The following is a 22,370-nucleotide window of genomic DNA, read 5'->3' as shown; positions in this document are numbered from 1 at the left end:
TCGTACTCTGTACTGCGTACCAGCGGGAGGGAGCATGACCATTGCAATGCATACACCTTGTCCATGTAGCACCTTCAAGGCAGGTGGGCCCTTTTACAGTCCTGTGCCCTTGAGGAAGTGTCATTTACTCATAGAAAGCACCATTCGTCCCCAAAAACTGCTCTGGCAGCACTAGGGAGAATGTGCCCTTCTATTCCCCTCTAAGTGACATGATGGAAATGCAAATCATTAGGTAAAAATATGGACAGGTTAGATAGCACAAGTGCATGGGGCGATAGGGACCCAGCAAAAGGTGAAGAAAATTGGGACCTGTGCAGCCCTAGGTGGGAAAGCAAAGGTGCCATCATAGCAGGGCAGACAAGAACACTCTAGAGGAGAGGAAAAGCAGGCCACGGCTACTGCAGCTTCAACTGAATAATTCAGATTTCTCTGTGTGTGCATTCTTTAGTTTGTATGTGACTATGAACATCCAAGGAAGAACTGTTTTCTGCGGCCCCTGGTACAGTGGGTTCTTGTGCTTGGCTGAGGCCTCAAGGTGCTGCACATCATTTACTGATCTAGAGCCAAAGCTGCCAGGTCATACACCCTGGCTGCAGTTCTGCTGTGTGCCATGAAAAAACCTTTTGTTGAAGGCACATTGTACTTCCCTTGCTCTCATTCTGCACAGGGTTTGGGCAGTCTTTGCTCAGCAGTATTTGCTGAGAGGAGATTCCTTCTCCTCTCTAAGGAGCTGAGCACTTCTTACTCATCTCTGCTCCCAGCTTTTGCTGTGTGTTTAGGGGAAGACAAGCACCTGGGCTGCCCAGCACCCAGGGAATGAGGAGTTGTGTCCGCAGTGTAGCTGGCTGAGGGTAAGTTTAAAGGTTAAAACATGGGGCAGCCATTTGGAGAATATAACAAAAGGTCTGCAAACTCCCTGTGCATTCAGACTGGTGGTCTCCTGCACCAGATTTTCCTTCCTGGGCCCAGCTTGGTGTGAAAGAAACAGGTATGGGTATGGTCTAGCACGTGCTTGTCTGTGAGCAGGGGCCATTTCTTGCATGTCCTGGTAACTCATTCTCTTCCTCTGTCCCCCTGCACAGTACAAACAAGTGGAACAGTATATGTCCTTCCACAAGCTCCCTGCAGACATGCGGCAGCGCATCCATGATTACTATGAGCACCGCTACCAGGGGAAGATGTTTGATGAGGAGAGCATCCTGGGAGAACTGAGCGAGCCCCTCCGAGAGGTAAGGAGAGGGCAGTGAATGGGCAAGGCATGTTCCTGTCGTCTTTGGCAGTTGTGGAGTTCCTGGTGTGCAATGTCGTGTCCCAGTGCTTTGCAGATAACACCATCAGGTGATGGGAGTTGTGAGAGGCCGGCTTTCCCATTAGCACTGGCTGTGTGTGCGCTCTAGTGTCATGCCCAGCAGAGATGTCATATTCATGTGTCTGAGCAGCCATAAAGGCCCCATTTTTCTTGGGGCTGTACCTGTTCCTGTGCTGTGCCTAACTTTCTGGGAGAGCAAGGCCAAGAAGAACATGGTCCACAGCTTGTCTATGTCTCTGTTGGAGAGTTTCATTCAGCGGGAGTGACTGTCCTAGCCTTTGGTGTATGTCTGGTATTCCCTTGCCTTGGTCACAGCAGAAGTCACTGCTTGTGGAGAGAGAAACCCAGGCCTTTGGCATTGGCAGGACTCTTGCCCATGTCTGTTAATTGCTGCAGCACAAGTGATGTCTGACGTAAAGGCAATGGGGGCTGCAGTATACAGGCCCTGCCGCCCACTCACCATGTGATAGGTACATCTTGGCACCTTCTGAGGCCATGGCAATGTCCGGCGATGTCAGCCCCTGCAGGAGAACACTCTGGAAAGTACTTTGCTATTCTCTCACACTTCTGCAAGCCCCCTTCCCTTCCCACACAAACACGCGCCACTGCCTGGCATCTCATTAAGCTCCCACCTCATGCTCCCTAATATTAAGCTGTATCTCATGTATTTATATAAATCACTATGCGGTGTGCTGGCCTCATCTGTGCCCCATCCATCAGTTGTAACAGCATGTAGAGTCAAAGGAAGGAGGAGCCTTCTGGCAGGGCTCCCACTTCAAAAGAGTTTATAGAAAATCCCCTTCTCTAGCTGAAGCCTAGCATTGCAGATTCTCCCTGGTATATGCCTCCAATATGTTACCCAGAAGCACCAGAAGCAGTCTTCCTTCTGTCTTCCTCCTCCCAATAATGTACCTCCATAGGAGAGAGAAGAGCTGAGGATCTACCAGATGTATTTTAAAACTAGTTCTGCCAAAGTCTCAAAGGGCAACCCTGAAAAGAATCTCGGTGAGGAAGAGAGCAATGCTTCCCCAGCCCTCTTTCTTCCTGCTCCAGTCATCCAGATGCTCCTTCCCCTGCTTGGCTGGGGAGCCTTGTGCTGAGGTGATTTACTCAGTATCACTTTCTGCCACTTTCTGAGTCTGAGCTGACATGGCACAGAGCAGATCCTGTGCAGTGGAAAGTGCTGTCATACCCTCCAAGTGACACCAAGCCACAGGAAGAGGCACAGTCCCTGTCTGCTGTATGACAGCCGAACAGCTGCATTGGGTTTTCTTCCTCTGTGGTTGATTTCCAGCCCATGACCCAGTGACTGGCGGGCACCTCTCCCTCCTGTCTCTTGATGCTGTCCCCATCTGCCCAGGATAAGTCTTTCTCAGAGCATCTTGGCACATTTGTGCTGTTCAGTATCTCATTGACAAGCAAGGGCAACTGAGAACATCGAGCTGCTGAGCTGAGTTACAACATTTTCCCAGAGAGGAGCCCTGGGCTCTTTCATACAGAGTTTCACTGGTTCTGTGCACCTCTCTCACAGTCCAAGGTTTCCTGCAGAAAGAGGTATATTGTGTGTATTTGGGAGGTTGTGGGGTATTGTCCCTACCCAGAGAGAAAGCATATGAATGAAAGCAGGGAAGCATGGTGTTGAGCTGTTGCTTCAGCTCACACTGCTATATGCTTTGAGCATCCAGAGCCCATTCCAGCCTGCACTGGAGGAGCCAGACTAAGGGAACAGCATTGCCGCCCCCCCGCCCCCTTGTAATGTGGAGATCAGGTGGAGGGAACGTCGTAGGTTATTAGATGTTGACTAAACACGTGTGTGTCTTTTCTGCTCCCTGTCCCATCTTTTCTCCCCCCTCCCCCTCTCTTCCTCTCTCTTTTGCATCACATCATGGTCAGGAAATCATAAACTTCAACTGCCGGAAGCTGGTTGCCTCCATGCCCCTGTTTGCCAACGCAGATCCCAACTTTGTGACGTCCATGTTGACCAAGTTGCGGTTCGAGGTGTTTCAGCCAGGGGATTATATCATCCGGGAGGGCACCATCGGCAAGAAGATGTACTTCATCCAGCATGGGGTGGTGAGCGTCCTCACCAAAGGCAACAAGGAAACCAAGCTGGCAGATGGCTCCTACTTTGGAGGTGCGTGTTAAGTCAATCTCACAGCGACACCCACTACTATTGCTCATACATTCCTTAACTTGTCCTGGACGAACAGGGATGGCAACATGTGGAACTGATAACCTAGGCACCTCCTACCCCACCCTCCATCTCTTGTTCTTCTCATGGCTCAGCAAAATGTCAGACAGGCATAATGTATCATCAGCAGAGCTCTAGAACAGTGAAACTAGTATGAGGCCAAAAAAGACTATAAGAGAAGATCTAGGATGGTGCTCTTACTAGTAACATGGACACACCCCTCCTGTCAGAGCCCTGTGGAGACCTCACTGACAGCCCGAGACAAACAGTTCTCTGGTAGATGGATGTTTCTGTGCAAGTACTGGAGGCACTACAATTAATGGTCTTCTGAGAGGGAGCAGAATGAAACCTGCCTTTCCTTTCTTTTTAATGGGCCTTTTCTCCATTAAAAAATCCCTATCATGCATCATTAAAAAATCCCCATATTTCCTACGGATTATTTTGCATGTCCCTAGCAAGCTGGGTCTGTTTGCTGGGGTTTGGAGTTACAGGGTTGGAGTCAGGATGCCTTGACTAACAGATTTGATTAAAATTGCCCATGACATTCTATGTGTTTTAGATACCATACACACAGTGACACACACACATGGCATGGTCTCATAAGCATCATTTCCTTAGGAAAGCAGCCTAATAATGCACTACAACCTTGTAGTGCTGCTGTGACAATGCTTTGGGGTAGACCCAGAGTGAATCCTGAGAGTGATGTTAGTGGATTGACACCCAACAGACAGCACACAGAAAAGTGCTGTCAGTCTTTGGGTCATACTATCTGTCTTTAAGTGTCTGTTGTAGCTGCCCATACTCTGTGTGCAGTCAGTGGAAAAGCAGGAGTCAGGAGCTCCGCTGAGCATTCAAGGAGTGTCTGTGCCCAAGCGAGGCATTTATGGAAGAGTCAAGGGCTTTCTGTACTGTAACCAGCTGAGCATCCTCCTAGGAGTAGATGAGTGCTGTGTAAACACACCAGGAATTAGTAAGTGCCACTAGCTTGACTTTGCCTGACAATCTGTAAACTTGTGGCATATCTACAGAAAGCTTTAAAAACTTTGAAAAGACAAATCTTCCAGGTGTGGTGATCAAAATTACTACCAGGCGCCAAAGCCCCAGGTCAGCACGGAGTCTTTACTACAAATCTAGAGAGAGAATTAGCTTCAATGAGAGCAGAGCTTGACCTTCTGCTCCCAGTGCCCATGAGGAGCTGAAGAAAGACAGGTTCTCCAGTCTGAATGCGCAAATGATATCTTTGATAATCCACCATAACAAAACTTGTCTGGCTAATTAGATCAGCAGAATCCCTGAGGTGCAATTGTGTGCAGCAGCTGCCACAACTGAGCCCCCTGGTATTTTTAAATGTTAGTGCATATGCAGAATATTACCACTGTTGATGTTTTCAGTGGAAGACCAGGTAGAGTCCAGCTAGAGAGGAGACTGGGTGGCAGGCAGGACTGCCTGTGAGTGACAGTGCCAGGTCTCATATTGCAGAGGTGGTGTCTATCCCCATGTTCTCAGGCTGGGTCTTTGATTCCAGAAATCTGCCTGCTGACTCGTGGCCGGCGCACAGCCAGTGTGCGAGCTGATACCTACTGCCGGCTCTACTCCCTCTCGGTGGACAACTTCAACGAGGTGCTGGAAGAGTATCCCATGATGCGGCGAGCTTTTGAAACCGTGGCTCTTGACCGGCTGGACAGAATTGGTAAGTAGAAGGTGTGAGAGTCTCCTTCCCATTACCTGCTGCCCTGACACCCCATCTCCAGGCTTCATCCTTAGTTCCTTTGCTGGAGTTGTGAACTGAAGGAGACCCCAGCTTGTCTCTCCTTGCCTGATTTCAGCTCCTACAAGGAGCCCCATTCACAATCAGTTAAATCCATTTGCTTCTCTCTCTTTCTCTCTCAAATACACACATTTCAGCTGGCTCGTGCTTCCATTTGTTTCCAAGAAGTCTTTTTGAAGAACTGAGATTGGCAGTCTGAGGCCATCAGGGCCATGGTGGTGAATTCACTAAGTTTTGAATTATAGCTCAGAATGTGTACACAGTTGATAAACACGTAGCCTCCCACAGCCCAAATTAAACACAGTTTAGCCAAAGAGTATTACTGGATTGTTATAGCTCATAGCGACCAATCCCAGGATGCTCTTCTGTACTGTGGGAGACAACTTGTGCTGCAGACATCCTTGTCTAACTAGAGAAGACTAGGATAACGTTCCTTGGTCACAACTAGAGACATTTAACACAGAGATATTAAGTGACTTATGCAAGGTCATGCAAGAAGACTTTGCAGAGCCAAGGGCCAAGCATTTCAGAGTCCCGGTCTAACAACTTTAGCTTCTTATACATCTCTTTAAATTGCATGCATTTTCATTGCTTTTCAGAATGAAAAAGGTCAGCGTAGGTCTGAGTACACTGCAGAAGGCAAGGAGGATAATGGGGTGAGGGGGGTAGGGAAGAAGTTGGCATCCCAGCAAGGGGTACAGTGCCTCTGGGGCTTTTCATGCCAGGAACATTGTATTCTGTGCATCTCATTATCTGCTGCAAATCAGAAAGTGTGACCCCTGAGGAAAAGGTTATAAGCTAAATATGTGGAGTTTGGCAAAGCCCACGCTAATGAGGCCCTAGTGTAAGTGGCAATAGTCCCATCGCTTGGGTTATTAAAATGAGACTGTACAAACCGCTGAGAGAATGTAGTGTCAGGCGTAACCAGGGACGAGCCAGCTTGACTTTAGCTCAGATTCTCCAGCTTTGGGTGGTCAGTGCTGCTCAGCTTCTTAGCCTCATGCTCTTTGTGACCACGTATACAGGTGGACAGGGCATCCTGTGCTTCTTGTCTTTTGCTCTGTGTGCCACTGCACATGTAACTAAAATTCCTGGAAAATTCTGAACCAGCATAAAGAACCTCACATGCTTCTCCCCTTAGGAGAAGTTCCGCTCCACAGACAGCTGCAAAATGTCAGCATAAGGTCAGAAGGTGACACAGAGCAACTGAAACAACAGGCCCTTTGGTGCGGAGCTCAGGCATTGCCCTCCCCTCCTTTTGCCATTCTGCTGACCTGAGACAACGTCATTCCCTATGCCGTAAAAAGGCAGAGACTTTCAGTCATACATTGAAAATCCTAGTGCTACCCTGGTTTCCCTGACAATCAGACTTGAGAGCTGCCTGTTCTCATTTACATCCTCTACTATCACAAAGTAGCATCTTCATAGCACTTTCCAACCCTTCTGTGCCAAACACTCTCTGGCTGGAATTTCCCAAAGAGCCTACGGGAGTTATGTGTACCCTACTGAAACTGGCGGATCCCATGGAAATCCCTGTCTATAAATAAGGCATTTCTTCACCTTCCTCTGAAACATTCCCCATCCAGAAAGAGTAATGCAGTAGATGTGTGACAGCATGTGACTTTTTAGGGAGGTCAAGATCACTGCATTCTGCTGTGACTCTCTGGAAGCAGAGGGATTATTTGAGGGGACTGAAGTTAAGAAATAGCAGTTCATAAAAGCCAGATACGAACAGAAGCTGTACCATATTTTTGATTCTTGTTACTTTCAGCTCAGGATCTGTACACAAGATGGGAGCAAATGGGAGCCTCTTTCCAAGTCAGTGGTGCATTCACTAACTCCCTTTCACCCAGTTGACAACTTGTCCTTGAGAAACGTATGCCTCACTGAGTACACAAAATGATTCAGAGGGCTCTCTCTGTTCTGGTACCAGGATAAGATCCATCCAGTATTCCCTCTGTGCACTGAGGAATCAAGAGGGCGAGGGGGGGAAATCTCAGTCCATCCTGTCAGTGACAGGAGGAATGTTGACAGGATTACCTGCTATGTGGAGGATTTGGAAAGCATCGTGTGAGCTCATCTAGGTAGCAGGGAGACAGGATGAGGATGTAAGACCTCATCCCTTGAAGCAACCGGAGCAGTACTGGTTGACTGAAGGTGTGATGAGGCATTCACTTTGCAGAGCAAACACAGCTTGAAAGCCTGTGGCTAGGCAGAGGGGAAGGAGAGGGGCAGATGCGCCCTGATCTGTGTGCCCCCATCGCTTCCTGCTGGTAGATGGGCAGTGCAGCAGCAGGAAGGGCACAGCCCCCAGGGTGCTGTCAGCTACATTGATCGCTTGGCAAAGAGCATGTTGATGTGTCCCTCTAAATTCTGTTGTTAATGGGAATTGATATTGGCATCCTGCCTGTGCCATGCATGGCTAGGGAAGTTTCCCAGGTGTTTTGCACTTGCAGAGCTCTTTAAAGACTGGAAGAGATTAGTCTTCATGAATTGACTAAGGCTGGGATTCTACAAAGATTTGTGTCCCTGCTTAACTCTGCTCTCTGGGTAACTTCAGACTCTAAAGAACTCCTCAACCTGCAGAATGTCACACACCTAACTCTCCACAGGCTCAGAGCGTGAAGATTGATACTCAAGGAAATTAGGGCAATCACTGATTAATGATAATTTTATCACAGATTAAATCTTCCTCTTTTTCTTGTTCTTGACCAGGCTGTGAAATTCTTTGTGGTGTTTGTGTGCTGAAATGATCTATTCATTTCTCCAGTGAGTAATTCTTTGTCTGACAAGCATTTGCTAATCATCCCAGTTTGTGATGTGTCAGCTATGTAAGTCACATCATTCTGTTCCTGACTGGCTTTGAAACTGGCTTTCAGTCATCATTGAAGCTTCACATTAGATTTTCACATGTATTTGTGCTTGTAAAACACAAGCACTCAAATGTTCATTGGAAGTAAATACAATGTGTGTTGTGAATATTGTCAAATCAAAATTAACTGATGCATTCAAAAAATGTTGGGGGACAATTATTTGTGCTGTAATAGATACCATAAAGGTCTGTCATAAGGTTGCTTACCATCTATATCAAGGCCAGTGGTGAGAGGTGAAAGCCAGAGGAAGTTATTTTTCTGTTTTCATCGGGAATTTCTTGCCATGTAGTTTGAAATGCATACATTTTAAGTGCCAGTTGTGTATGTTTTGATGCAAGGATCCCAGTTAACCCATGATTAAAAGTGCCTTGCATTTCCTCCAGGTGTTCCAGATGCTAAAAAAACCAAAGAAAAGCTGAGACAACACAATGCTAGTCTCTAACTGTAATTATGTAATGTTATTGCAGTACAAAAGTGTCTGTTCAAGATCATAGTGGTAGAAGTTTTAAAAGCTTTGTCATATAGCAAGCCACAAAACCAGCTATTCCCACACTTTTTGACTGGGCACCCTGTTTGTCAGCTCATGATCATGCTTCTGCAATTGAAATCCTGTTGGGTTGGCAACCTCACTTGTCTAGGTCATGACTAATACTCTGGGATCTGCTGCCTCAGAGGAAGGGCTGGCCTGTGTTAGGCTAGGTGAACTGTGAATGAGAAGATCTGGGATCTGTGCCAAGCTCTGCCACAGATTCCCTGTTTGTCCTTGTCGTGCCTTTGCTCTGTGCCTCAATTCCTCATCTCTTCTAATATGGGAAAATAATGCTAACAAAGGTGGAGCTTGGTCTTTGAATGCTTTTTAGTTGCCTGCTCCCTTGTGTCAGGTGCACAAAATGGACTGAAATGTGAATAAATAAAACAATATGTACTCAGTGTAAATTTTACACTGTATCCACATTGTAGTCCCAAATTTTGTTTCCTTTACACAGGTGAGTAATCCCCAAAGAGCTGCACGTGAGATGAGCAAGCAGATTTGGTCATAAGGAGATATATATCTGATTTGAGGCTGCTGGTACAGGCACAGGTGACATAAGGGTCAAAGTTCCTGTGGCCCAGGTATACAAGGCTAGAGTGTGTGTGCTTTGGGAGAAAGCTTTATTTCAAAATCACATTAAACTCTGCCCAGCCCTTTAAGGAGGTGGAATCTTATTAGCCAAGTACTGAGCAGGTGAAGGTATCAGTGGCTGACAAGGTAACACAGATTCTCCTGTGTTGTGTCCTCTCTCATCACCTCAATAACCCATGAACATAACTGTTTATGAGGAATCAAAGGTCAAATACCATTATGTGTGTTCCTCTGACTTGAAATCCTCTCCCATGTTTTCCAGCACTACAATGTGGAGATCTGAGTCTGACTTACCTAGTTGACAGAGAGAAAAAGGCATTTAAAGTGTGATTTGTCTTCTCCTAAGGTGGTTATCTAAAATATCTTAGGTGGATCACACTCGGGAAATGCTATCTAGGACAGATGTACAGGGTAGGAACTTGGACTTAAGCAGGAATTGAACATTTGATTTTCTTTGTATTTGGAAGTGAAGGCCTAGACTCAGAGTATTTTCTGTTTAGCCTAAGGAAAGATAGCAACTTACTAGCCATGAGTGAATGCAGATTACTTCAGCTTAATAAAGGTGAACTGGGAATTGCCATTTTTCATGCAACTCTAGAAGGACAATAGAGCCCAAGACACCACAGTAGACGGGACAGTGAGGGGTGGTGATGAGATCTCAGGAGACCCGTCTTTGACTTTGCAAATGACCTTGGTCACATCAGTTTATCCCAATCTATGTCTACCTTGCAGGGTGCTAATTCTCTGGGAAATACGGTCTTCTAGGCAAGAGTCACTAGTAGTTGGACTCCTGGGAGACATTAAGCAGAAGTGAGAGAGTTGAGGGAATTCTAGGAGGTACAATATATCTGTACCCTATCTCCATGGTTCCCCCAAGTTACTGGATTCCTTTTATATTTAGAGAGCCACTTCCACAGCTCTTTGCTATCTGCATCAAAATAAAACACCTGTTCAGGTAACATTTTACCATTCCAACATCTTTAAAAATAATTTTCAACCTGCTCTTCAATTACATGAAGTAGGACCTGCTTACCAACCACATCTCTGGACTCAGGGAGCATGTCCTACCTTGAAGTCAGTCCGGTAGCTATCTGCAACCAGCCCACACTGCAAAACACACAACTGACAGAAAAACTGCCAAAATGTCCAGAGTCTTCCAGAATATCTCTGTCACAGCTGTCAGCTCCAATGGGACACTGAGAATTGAGTGCAGGAGCTTTGGCTCCAGACACAAGCACTTCTGCCATTTGAGGAGAAGGCAACTCTTTGGCTTCAGTCTCTAGTGATAACTAACAGCCAGGACACCATGCTTTGGGCAGCACAGGGCATCACAGGCACTCCAGAATGACACAATTTTTATACCCCTTCATGGATGTTCACAAACAGCTTGCTCTAGATAGCTCTGTATATTCAGATTTATTTTCTGCAAAGCACTGTATGAATGGTATAAATGTGAAGAGTGGGAGGGAAGAGCTTAATTTATTTTAAGCTTTGTTTAACTGTCATGAGGTTTATCCGATAACATTACTCAGTGTGTGTCATTTGATCTACAGCGGTTTCACCCAGTTAAAGGTTGCATTCTGTCTGTTAAAAGAGATGCCACATATGTTGGAAGATATCTATTCATTTTATAGAAGAGGAGAAGCAATCAGTGGCAGGCCTGAGTGGTCCAGGGAGGGAAGACATCCACTTGGAAAAATTTTTGAACTAATTTTTGTTTTTGAAGATGGTGATAAGAATTCAGCTAACCAGTACAATGGGCTCCGTGGTGATAAAATTTGTTTCACTTTCAATATGGTATTTGGCTTTCCTGCAATAAAATCCCTGTGCACAGGTGTAACTCCACATAGGCTTGCAGAGGACGGAGCAGGGGAGGAGATATTGTTGTACTTTAAATGTACCAACAAGGGATACAGCTGTAGCAAGAAATGACACTGCAGTATGCAGGTGGGCGCTGCCTTGTACGTATCATGGCATAAGAGTACACAAATGGCAACTACTGCAGAGCAGTTCATCAAGAACTGCACATCTAGTTTGTAATGTGTTTACACATCCAGGCTTTCAAAAAAGTTAATCTGAATTAGAAACCTAGAGCAGATTAATTACGCTGAACTCCTCAGTCGATGCTCTTAGAGTTGATTCAGCTGGCTTTGCATTGCTTCCAAGAGGTACTTCAATTCTGAGTAGAAAGCTTTACCTGATAGTGAATACAGTTCAGTGTGAGTTAACTTACGTTTGAAAGTCAGGCTTGAATGGGAAAAGAGTACATAGACAGGGATTTAAGAATTATTTTGAAATCTGTGTTCCAGCTGATTTCAAGGTATACGTGGACTCCTAAGGCAGTTGCAAGAACTGGTGCAGCCAAGACCTTTCAAGCAATATAGTCCCAGTGCAGAAGACTTCCCCTGGGGCACAGAAGCAGCTGTGGCAAACTGCCAGTTACTGAGTATGTCCAGGGTTTCTTTGCCTGCAGTTGCCAGTTGCTGTATTGCCCCTCCAGGGACGATGGCAGCAAGCTGAATTACCACAGGAGACCAGCTCAGGACACAAGTAACCCATAGGCAAGGGAAGGCAAAGACCACCTTTAAAGCTGCAATGTGCTGTGAGCCCTTTGCTGCAATCAGTGATCCAAGCAGGGTGTTTAGTATCCAGTCATATGAATAGTAAGAAGCCAAGACCTGAAAGAAGTAACCATGTGGCAGGGGGAGGCCACTTCGACAGCAGGCCAGGGCATAAGCCAGCCTAATAAAGTGAGATTATTTCAAATACATGCAAATGCAGAAAGCAATTTAGTGACCTGAATTCTTAAACTGCAGCCAGTAGGCTTAGACAGAAGTGAAAAGAGAAATGAACAGAAAGTCACAGCTGATTTCCCTTGTGTCTGTGCAGAATTTTAACAGAAGGCTAATTTTGATTATTTGATAGAAGAATTATTATTGAGCGCTGGCTCCTTTTATGAAATCACATGAGCCTTTCTCCCTGTTCTTTTGTGCGCTGTCTACAGTTGAGGAAAATCTGAGTGTGCAATTCTTTATTAAGGAAGGAACTCCTGTTTGCTTAGTTTCCATCATTTTACATACCACACTGCACTTCGAAGCACCAGTAGCTTTGTTATTAACATCTTCTAGGCTCTAAATATCTTCCTCCTCTACCCCCGCTCCCCCCCCCCCCTTTAGCCTATTGTTGCAGTGAGGAGAACAGAGTTTTTAGAACCCAGAGCACTCCACTGATTATATTTATTTATGTCTGCTTATAGGAAAAAATCATATTGTGTTAGGAGCTACACAAAGAGAACAAAAAAGTCAGTTGTGCCATGGGAGACCTTTTAGTCTTAAGTCCTTTAACTGACTGTGCTCCTGTAGCTCCCTCCATTAGTTGAACTGTCCTTCAGTTCTGTTCAGGAACACATCCAGCCGGAGTGGCTGCTTGGGAGCCACCCAGTCCACCCTTCAGCAGGTGTCGCACACCCCTTGCCCTGCAGAAGCCCAAGGCAGCTTCTCTCTCCTCTGTAGAAAGGTGAGGGGCCTTGAGCTACCACAGAGTAGCCAAGGGTGGGGACTTGGTGCTTGAGGCAATTGCAGATGGATCCTGTGCCAGTTCCGTGGCATCTCAGTGAATTTGCGTAATGCTTCTGGGTTTGGGAGAAATGCTTGGGTGGATTGATTTACCTTGGTGCCTTAGACTCTGCTCAGCACTTCATGTGGGACAAATAACATAGGAGAAACTCTTAACATAGAGCCTCTGTACTTTCATGATTAGATTGAAGGCGAAACGGGAGTCCCTTTTCCTTCCTCCTAATGAAGCTTCTCCCTGCCTTAGCAAGAACACAGGACTCTATTGCGGTTCACTGAGTGTAGCTGTGAGCTGCAGAACATAATTTCAATTAGGGTTACACAGAGCCAAACTAATCAGCCTTTCAGTCTTCTGATTCCTGTCTTTTCTGCTCTCCTTTTGAAGCAGGTGCTATGACAATAAATCCAGAGCAGGAAAAATGACTTTGAAACTGGAGAAGTTTCGTAAGTAAGATGAGGAGGAAAAATAATCTCAGAACCACTAGCCCAAACAACCTTGCTCCTAATGCCTTCTTCAACTGGTGGCTTGTTTCATGCAGGACCTCAGTCAGACAGACCTGCTGAGAAAATGTCTTTGTCCCACCAGGACTCTGCTGAGTGCCTGTTCTCATCTGGTGCTGTCTGGAAGGAAGGTTTTCTCCAGAAGCAACTAGTAAGACTTATATTGGTGTGTGGAAGCATCATGTAAATGATGCAATTCTTTAGAATAGTGGAATTAATTAATTTTTCAGTTTTCTAATAAATTAAAATTTTGAAAAATTATTTTGAAAAAATCCTCTCCCCTTCAATAACTGAAAGAATGTTTTCAGTAATTTTTTAAATGTTCTGGAGCAGAAATTTGAGGCTTCCTTGGCAAAACAGGAAAGAAAAATTGGTCTAATAAAACAGTTAATAGATTCAAGCTGGTGTCAGGAAAACAGTTAAGTGTAATGTAATTTCAAAGGAAAACCAAAATGTTCTGTTTTAAAAAGTAACAAAAATAATCATTCCAAGGCTTTTGCTGGAATTATTTTATCAATTTGACACAAATTTAAGAGCTTTGATCACACCATTTCCAGTAAATTGTATGCATGTTTGGAACATGTTAGCATATTCCCTATTTAGTGCTCTGCCAAGGAAACCAGGGTCTGCTGTTCTGTTCTTTCTGTGTTGTCAAGGGCTCAGGTTATGAAAACATCAGTACCCTCAATTCATCCGTGCAGCTCTGATTAACATTGCTATGGGTTCTCATTTGAATTGAGAGCAGCATTGAAAATTGCAGGCTATTCAAGCACAGACAAGCAAATCAGAAGCCACAGACAGGTGACATGGAATTAAAAGAGTGAGATGAAGTGTAATGATGGAAACACAGAGCAGTTGCTGGTATTGAGCTTTTTGGAAAGCTGCACTAGCAACATCTGCTGTTTCTCCTTCTTCTACTCCTAGCCATTCCTCTTCAGCCTGGTTTCGCTACAGTCTGTTATCAAGAAAGCAAATGTAGTAAGGCGGCTTTTTTGCCTGTCTGCTTTGAACTCGGCATGCTGTCTCCCATCTGCATCCTGACCTTGCAGTTGTGCAAGATAGCTACAGATTCCCCATGCTGGGATTTGTACCTTCAACTCTGGAAAAAGTACCATCAACTCCATTACAAACCTGCAGTCTGAATCCCTCTTTAACTCAAGTGTGCTGGCCGTATTCTCTCTTACCAGTCAGTTTTATTTAGATAAGTTGCTCCTTCTCTTCAGACTGGAGCAGTTAGTCTTTCTGTTTAAGCAGCTTTTTGCGATCTAATTTATTTGTGAGCGTGTATGTCCTTCTAGTAGATACCAGGTGGAAGTACTCTGGGGGGGGTCTGTGTGCAGCGTGACCCTCTGTGCCATTCACTCCCTTTCACTGTATGTTCACTGCAGAAACGCTCTTTTAAGTTTAAAGGTGACATTCTGCTCCCTCTGGTGCACCTGACTGCATGAATGGCAGGTAGAACCATTTAAATGTGTCTGTTTAGGGGTATCCAGTGCTGTCTTATTCTAGTCCAGTATACAATGAAACAGACATTATGTGTGTATTGTATAGACATACACTACACATGTATTTCCCGTGCAGACAAGCTCTGTAACGACAGCTCAGAACACTGTTTGCTTTCAGGACTGCATCCTTCCAGATGTGATATCTTTTCTGAAGGTGAGAAAAGAAAGGCCAGTTCATACACCATACTGCTTTTTTTGGAGGGAGCGATTAGCAGTAGGTAAAACACAAAAGCATTAAGCATCACATACCACTACCCCCAACAGACATCCCCCAAACGTGCCAGTTGCAGATCCAGATTCAAAACCCTCGTCAGCATTTTAGTGGTTTGGGTTCATGGTGCAGTTCAGCCCACTATAGATTGCAAGCTTTACCCACTCTGAACAATTGCGTAGCACTATTGTGTAGCACTCGGTTGCTAGAGCCACGTCTCATCCTTTATAAAGAAATAAATGCTTGATTTTAAAAAGTACAGTAAAGGAAAAACCTTTAGTGTGTTCTTCCAATGCTTAACTACAGTTACAGTTAGATTGCTCCTTCTCTTTATGGGCTTGTCTAAAACCACAGTGTCTCATGAGTCCTTCTGGAACTGAAGGGAGTAGTTCTTAGCAGCTTCCTTCATCTGTGAAGTTTCCAATAAATCAGTGTCAAATCAACTCTTCTGAGAGAAGCTGAACGTGTTTTACTGATATTTTTCAGGCCTGATTCTTGTGGATATTCTATCTTTTCATGCTTTGCAGTTAGACACCAGAATTAAACCACACTGTATGCCTTCCTAGAATTATGTGTGATAGTGACTAGTATCTCCTTTAAACTTTGCAATTTCCTCCTTATTTGTGCAATAATTTTTTTACTTTTTTTCTGGTGGTAGATTTGGAACTTAGCTAGTTATATTCAAGACTAGCATTTCAGCGTTTAGGACACCAGAATACCAGCTACCCTCTTCAGAGTGTCATTCAAATTCTTTTGCTTGTTCGCAGATGTTTGTTTTTACATTTGGCTAGAACAAGAGGCATGTCCTTAAACCCCTTACTCTTTTATCTGTTATGGATGTAAACGGTACACTAAAAAACCCAAACAACAATGTCATCTATGCACAGAGATGTACCCGAGTCTGCATATAAAGATCTGAGCTCTGACTGGTATAGGACTGGAAGGAAATTCCTCTGGAATCTCACTGGGAACTACTACCCAGCATGGCAGTCCACTCTTGGAAACTATCAGCTGACTAGCTTAAACAAGAATGCTGTGTGGGACAAATTAAATATCATACTGTGGTCTTAATAATATCAATGGTTGACTTATCTTGAAAGTTGTGATTTCATGAAAGCGTGGGGACAAGTTTAATGGACAAGCCCTTCCTTGTTTGCAGAAAACTTCATTGATATGAGCTGCGCTGCCAGCCTTTAGTTCTTAAAGCATGACATGATTTGGGGGTTAAAATACAGAAAAAGAGGCCCTTCCACATCCCAGGCCTCCATTCCATACCTGCTGCTATCTCATCCTCTGTAAATCCGTGGCAACTGGCAAGATGGGCAAGATGCTGTCTGTTTGCCCTGGACCTGTACGGGAACTAGAAGTGATCAGACAGGAACCAGCAGAAATGACATTTGAATCAGAGGAGAGGTTTGCTAATGGATGCGGAGCCTGAGGGTACATTTGGTTCAGTTCAGAAGGAGGGTTAATACAGCTTTTGATCTGATCCAAACTGGCTGGTGCCTCTCTGCACTCACCCAATGAGCTTCAGCTAAAAAATGAGCTGTGCACAGGCACCCAACCAGAGGGCCAGGTATGCACATGCACGCACATAGTCACACACACACAGAACTTCCTAGACTGTACTCTTCAAATCCAAATAGCTTCAGTAAACAAAAGTGAAAAGGAAGCCCATAGGCAGGTGCTTCCTTTGCATTGATAGGTCATCAATTCAAACTGGCATGTGTTGTCAGGGTAGAGGACCCTTGAAAAGACAAGAACAGGGATCTAACTGTACTAATTCTGTAAGAAAATCATTGAGATCAGCATATACCACCTCCTTATAAATCAGTGCTGGCACAGTTACCAGTTTGCATGCTGTTACGAGAACAGAGATGTAAAAGCTGTTATGCAGAGAGCCTGTCCACATCAGTAATCCTCTCGTTTGAGAAGGCACTTGTGCTCTGGTGGAAGGGCATCCCTGGCAGCATCTCATACCCCTGTGTTGAATGGCTCTGTCCTTCAGTCCAGGAGAGTGCATCCCTTCAGTGCCAGGTGCGCTCTCAGACCAGACAAACTCATTATGCCACTTTTTCCAGCCAGTTGAAAAGGCAAAATGCTGAGCTAATATTTTGCTGCAGGCTAGGAAGTCCAGCTGGAATGATGTTTGCTAGCCTGCAGTTTCCTTGAAGTTGGGGCTAGAAGGGCATGGCCAAATAAGATGGTAGCTGCAGCATGTCTGAAGTCTCTTACTTGGGCCAGATGAGCTTTTCCCACATGTAAAGTCCTTCTGTCCTTTATTCATAGAGAAATTTCCCTTAACTAAAAACATGTATTGGACTCCAGAGTGAACAGGTTGCATGAGACATAAGGAAGAGGTGTAGCTGAAGGAAAGTAGCTGAAGACTCAGGAGACTTCACTGGACTTACATTTTTGAGGTTTTCCTATGCAAACACACAAAAAAATTGCAGCCTTTGGATTTATTCTCTTTTTCTAATGGAAGTTCATATTATGAGGTTCAAACTGGGAATCTTCCAGATTCATAAGCTTTGCTACCAGTCTGCTGCTACGCTTGTCAAAAGTGGCTTTACTGTCTAACTAAGGATATGTGTGTCCTGACAGACACGCTTTTATGAGATCTTCAGTTTTGTTGATCATACAACAAAAGCAGAAGATGATGTTTGTCATCTTGTTGCTGGAGCACAGAGACTACACAGATCCCATAATGACAGTGGAGGGCAGGCAGTGCCAACAATTTGAGAAAAGACTGGCAGGAAGCTTTGAGGAAGCCTCCCATGCTTTGATATATCAGAATGACTCTTTCTCTCTTCAATTTCTCTACAGGCAAGAAAAATTCCATTCTGCTGCATAAAGTCCAGCATGACCTCAATTCGGGTGTTTTCAACTACCAAGAGAATGAGATCATCCAGCAGATTGTGCAGCATGACAGAGAGATGGCGCACTGTGCTCACAATGTCCAGGCTGCCGCTGCCGCTGCTGCTGCTGCCGCATCCACACCCACCCCTGTCATCTGGACGCCACTGATCCAGGCACCCCTGCAAGCTGCAGCAGCCACCACTTCTGTCGCTATAGCTCTGACCCACCACCCACGCCTCCCAACAGCCATCTTCCGTCCTCCAGTGTCTGTCTTGGGTTCCTTGGGACAGCAGTCCAACCAGACTCCAAGACAACTGAAAAGGCTTCAGTCTCTAATCCCGTCAACTGGCCCTTCTGCTCTTGGCTCTCCCTCCAGTACTCCATCCCAGCTGCATACACCAGGAGCAGAAACCCCTTCATCCTCTTCCTTCCACATCCAGCAGCTCGCAGGATTCTCAGCTGCCGCTGGCTTAGGCCAGTTCCAGGTGGGATCCCCTCCAGGTGGCTCAAGCCAGCCAGGTTTGAGTGGCGCATCCTCAGTGGGACTGAGCCAGTTCCAACATGCACCTTCTGGATCACCCTTAGGTACAGCTCAGCCCATGCAGCACCAGCAGCAGCAGCCAGCCCTTTCCAGCAGTGGGTTTGGGCACTTCCAGCAAGCTACAACTAGCTCCCCATCAACATCGCTCACTCAGCTTTCATCAAACTCACCCCCGAGTCTTCTCAACCAGTTCCAGCCCACCACAAGACCACTGCAGGGGGGACAGTTACAGCAGCTCTCGGGCAGTGGGACTTTGGCAGGAATGAATCACTTCCAACCCCCTCCTTCTTCCAGCTCTCCATCCTCCAGCCTAAGCCAGCTGGCACAGGCCTCTGGCGGGCCATCCTCAGGCCTGTGCCAAACACATCCAAGTGCATTAGGATCTTTAACTGGAACGATAGCCCAGCTCCACCAAGAACGGCCACGTTTTGCTTCCATGTCTCCACTACAACAGTCTGGTGTTGCCTCTCCCTGTTATACCCCTTCTGGCCTTAGTCCTCCCAGTCAGAGCCCAGTGGCAACAAGAACTTTTCAGTGTGGCCCTTCTGGGGCTTCAGGCTCTCATGGATCTCTGCTCCTGCCTCAAACCGCCAGCCCACCTCTGCAGATCCTGCAGTCCAAGAGCACGCCACCTGTACCACCGGGACGTCTGAACCAGGACATCAAGTTGATTTCTGCTTCCCAGCCATCTTTGCCCCAAGAGCTGGCTCAGACGCTGAGTCAAAGTTCTCATTCCTCTAGAGAATCTGTTTCCAGCTTCTCTCCTTTTCCTGGTGGAGGGACTGGACTTCTTGGGAAGCCTTGTAGCTCAGTTCCTGGGCGTGTGACTTTACCACGTCAGATGTCCTCAGGTTCTTTACCACATCCACTGGTGTTTGGGGCCAGCGCTGCTTCTCTGACTGCTGGTGGGCGGAAAGAATCCATAGTGCTCACAGGGGATCTGGAACCTGTCAGATCCAAACTGCCCTCCAATTTGTGAGGACTCCTTCTGAGAGCTGTTGTGTCAGCCGTGCAATTCAGTTGCTTATTAGACTTTCATGAATCATTTTTTCCTTTTCTTCCGCCCCCCTGCCCGACCTTTTTCCTTCATTTCTTTTGTTTAGGTTTAATTGTGATTAGAAACAAACAAAAAACAACACGAAAAACAACAAAAAAAGAAGATAACCAGGTATTCTTAGAGCTATAGATTTTTGGTCACTTGATTTTATAGAATATTTTAATACATGGAAAAAAAGGATATCAGCAAATTTAATCCAACGAGGTAACACACAGACAAGGCGTGTGCCTGAGCTGGAACATATGAATGATCAGCCATAGAAGCCACCAAAAAAGGTTTTCCTGTTGAGACAAAGATCTGAGGTTGACATGGGCTGTAAAATGGAACATCAGGTCAGGCATGTAGATGGTGTTTTTAGAACAGCTGCAGCTGGTCTCAGCTTTGCACCAGCTGTGAATCTGGCCCACAGTACCTAGTTACGGGGGGATTTGGATAGCTCACTGTGTGCGTCAGAAAGTTTTACTTACTCCTAGGTTTTCTCCTGTGATCAGCAGTTTGCAGAGGAAGCAAGAGGAGGGGTGAGTTTCATTAATGCAGTCCTCTGTAGGGGTTTCAGAAGGGCCAAGTTTTTGTTTGAACTCCATCTGAAGAAGATGAAGGTGGCCAGGAGATGGGCGGGCCTGACTTCAGATGCTTGTCTCTTATTCCACTGATGCTCTAGTGGGAACAAGAAGCAATCCCTTGTAAGGCACAAGGAGGGCAGTGAATATCCTCTTTATTTTTGTAGGCGTCGTGGATGTGGGTTGTGGGAGAAGTCCTGTCTCTCTGCCGGCACACCAGGCAGTTCACCCCAGCCAACAGAAGAGCCTAAGCTTCAACCTCTCCATGGACTGGAAAGCCTGTGTGCTGCCTTCCAGGTTGAGGAGTGCAAAGCAAGGGGAGGGATGGAGAAAGACGCAGCAGTTTAACCTTCCCTTTCCCATTTTAATGTCTCAGTGTCCATGGGCTGACTGCTTTGAAGAGAATTGTGTAGAAAAAGATTGAAAAGTGGGGTGCAATCACCCCAGCCCTCTTCCTCCTTAGCCCAGGGGAGTTTGAGCTTTGGGGCACCAAGGGTAATGCTGGTGCCCAGCCAAGAATCCTCCAGATTTGCAGCTATATTTATACCATTAAACAAGATTAGACCAGAAATTTGGCCAGCCATGGTCCATGCTTCTCCTCTGATGGGGGAATTGAAATCATTTGCTTGATTTCACCAGCAATAACAGCCTGCATCTGATTGGCTTTGGTCTTGCCCTGCAGTTGCAGCATCACTGGACACATCTGGGGCCTGGCAGGCACCTTGAGCTGGATTTTTTGGGCTCCCCTGATTTAAGGCAGTCAAAGTGGGATGAAGATAGTAAGGGGCCATTGGGTGTACACCGCACTGAGAAGCTACAGCCTTTACCTCTAGAGCAAATGTCTCCTTTTACTTTGGTCCTTTCTTCCTCTCATTTTTTTTCTTGGGCCAAGAGGTGTCTCCGGCCACCTCACTGTAAAGAGTCAGGTGCTCAACTTTTCTAACACTTGTTAGAAACACATGTCCAGCCTCCCTCTGTTTCCAGCTATCATGGGGTCCCTCCAGCCCTCAGAGGGAAAGCAGGACTTCATGCAGCAGTGCCAAAAAACTTACTATTATCACAGTAATGATACAGGTCCATGTAACTCCCTCTTTTACCTCCTTCCAACTCTCTCCCAAAACACTGGCTGACAGTTGTTTTTTATATCGGATTGTTTGCAAAACTCTTGACATGTGCCTGTATCTTGAATGTTGCTGCAAGCATTCCTGGGCACTCCTGCTTCAATGTGCTTTGGTGGCTCAGAATTCAGATGTAATCGGCTTTGGTCTTCCTTAAAGGGTCAGGGGAACTCTGTTTTTTCTACTAGCTACATACAACTATATATGTGTGAGTGTGTGTGGTGGGAGGGGTGCATGTGTGTGTGTGTGTGTGTGTGTGTAGATTTTATATATATATATACACACATGCTTTTATATATATAGTATAGTTATACACATATGTAGTCTATTTATGCACATGTGTGAGCATGCACACACACACACACATATATTTACATATCTATCTATCCTAGTTTTAAAATACATGTCAGTTTTGACCCTCCTGTAGGACTGATTGGCAGGTGATAATTATAATATATAGATCCTGATTTTCCAAATATGTACAGGTTCATCTTGAAACAGAATCAGTTGATGGAATTGAAGCAGACTCACAGACCCTCTCATATTGTCATAGGTAGGTAGGAGGCAGTTCCTAGAAGGAAGACTCACAATATCCTTTTAAGTTTTATATTTGTTTAAGCAATCTTTTTTCCCTGTATGCTAGAGGGCCCCTAGAATGAGCATCTCAGGAGCCTGGGAGCTGTTTGGGTCTAGGGTATCTAATATAAGCAGGTGGGAAAGGTCTTCAGCCCAGCAATGCCAAGCTCTCATGGCTGTCCTGTGACTGCTGCATTGGTACTTGAATCTCAACAACCCCTGTGGACACTCAGACAAGCGGAGGTGCACAGAAACACCCTGAGGGCTGTCTCTGGTAGATGTGCGCTCCATCCACCAGTCTGGTGAACATCCTTCTTCAGTTGGGTTCTTTGCTTTGTTTTTCATGGGGATATTGTTTGATTTTCCAGTTCTTAGCAGTGCAGTAGCCAATATTGAGTTATTCTGACTGGACCCCAGTCAACACTAGGCTTGTCTCAGTAGGTGGAACTATATTTATTATTACTGTTATTTTTTGGTTTATTTTGGGGGGAAGGGAGGGAAGAGTTCTAGGGGTGGGGTTTGCAATATAAAACACACAATAAAAACCTTAGTAAATAAAAATGTGAAAAAACCATCCCTCTGACTTGCTGTCTGCTTTAAGTGTTA

At 45.5% G+C, this 22,370-nt stretch overlaps 1 protein-coding gene across 1 annotated transcript; it reads left to right on the top strand.

Annotated features, from left to right (window-relative positions):
* Positions 1–1,098: 1,098 nt before the first annotated feature.
* LOC121090989 (potassium/sodium hyperpolarization-activated cyclic nucleotide-gated channel 4-like) lies at positions 1,099–21,477 on the top strand. Its single transcript, XM_040599991.1, has 4 exons — positions 1,099–1,229; positions 3,203–3,443; positions 5,026–5,190; positions 17,880–21,477. The coding sequence occupies exons 1-4, from the start codon at positions 1,104–1,106 to the stop codon at positions 19,430–19,432; spliced, it is 2,085 nt and encodes a 694-aa protein (XP_040455925.1). The 5' UTR covers positions 1,099–1,103; the 3' UTR covers positions 19,433–21,477.
* The last annotated feature ends 893 nt before the right edge of the window (positions 21,478–22,370 follow it).

This window comes from Falco naumanni, chromosome 7 (assembly GCF_017639655.2).
Source record: "Falco naumanni isolate bFalNau1 chromosome 7, bFalNau1.pat, whole genome shotgun sequence".
NCBI lineage: Eukaryota > Metazoa > Chordata > Aves > Falconiformes > Falconidae > Falco > Falco naumanni.
This window is presented reverse-complemented; position numbering and strand designations above follow the sequence as displayed.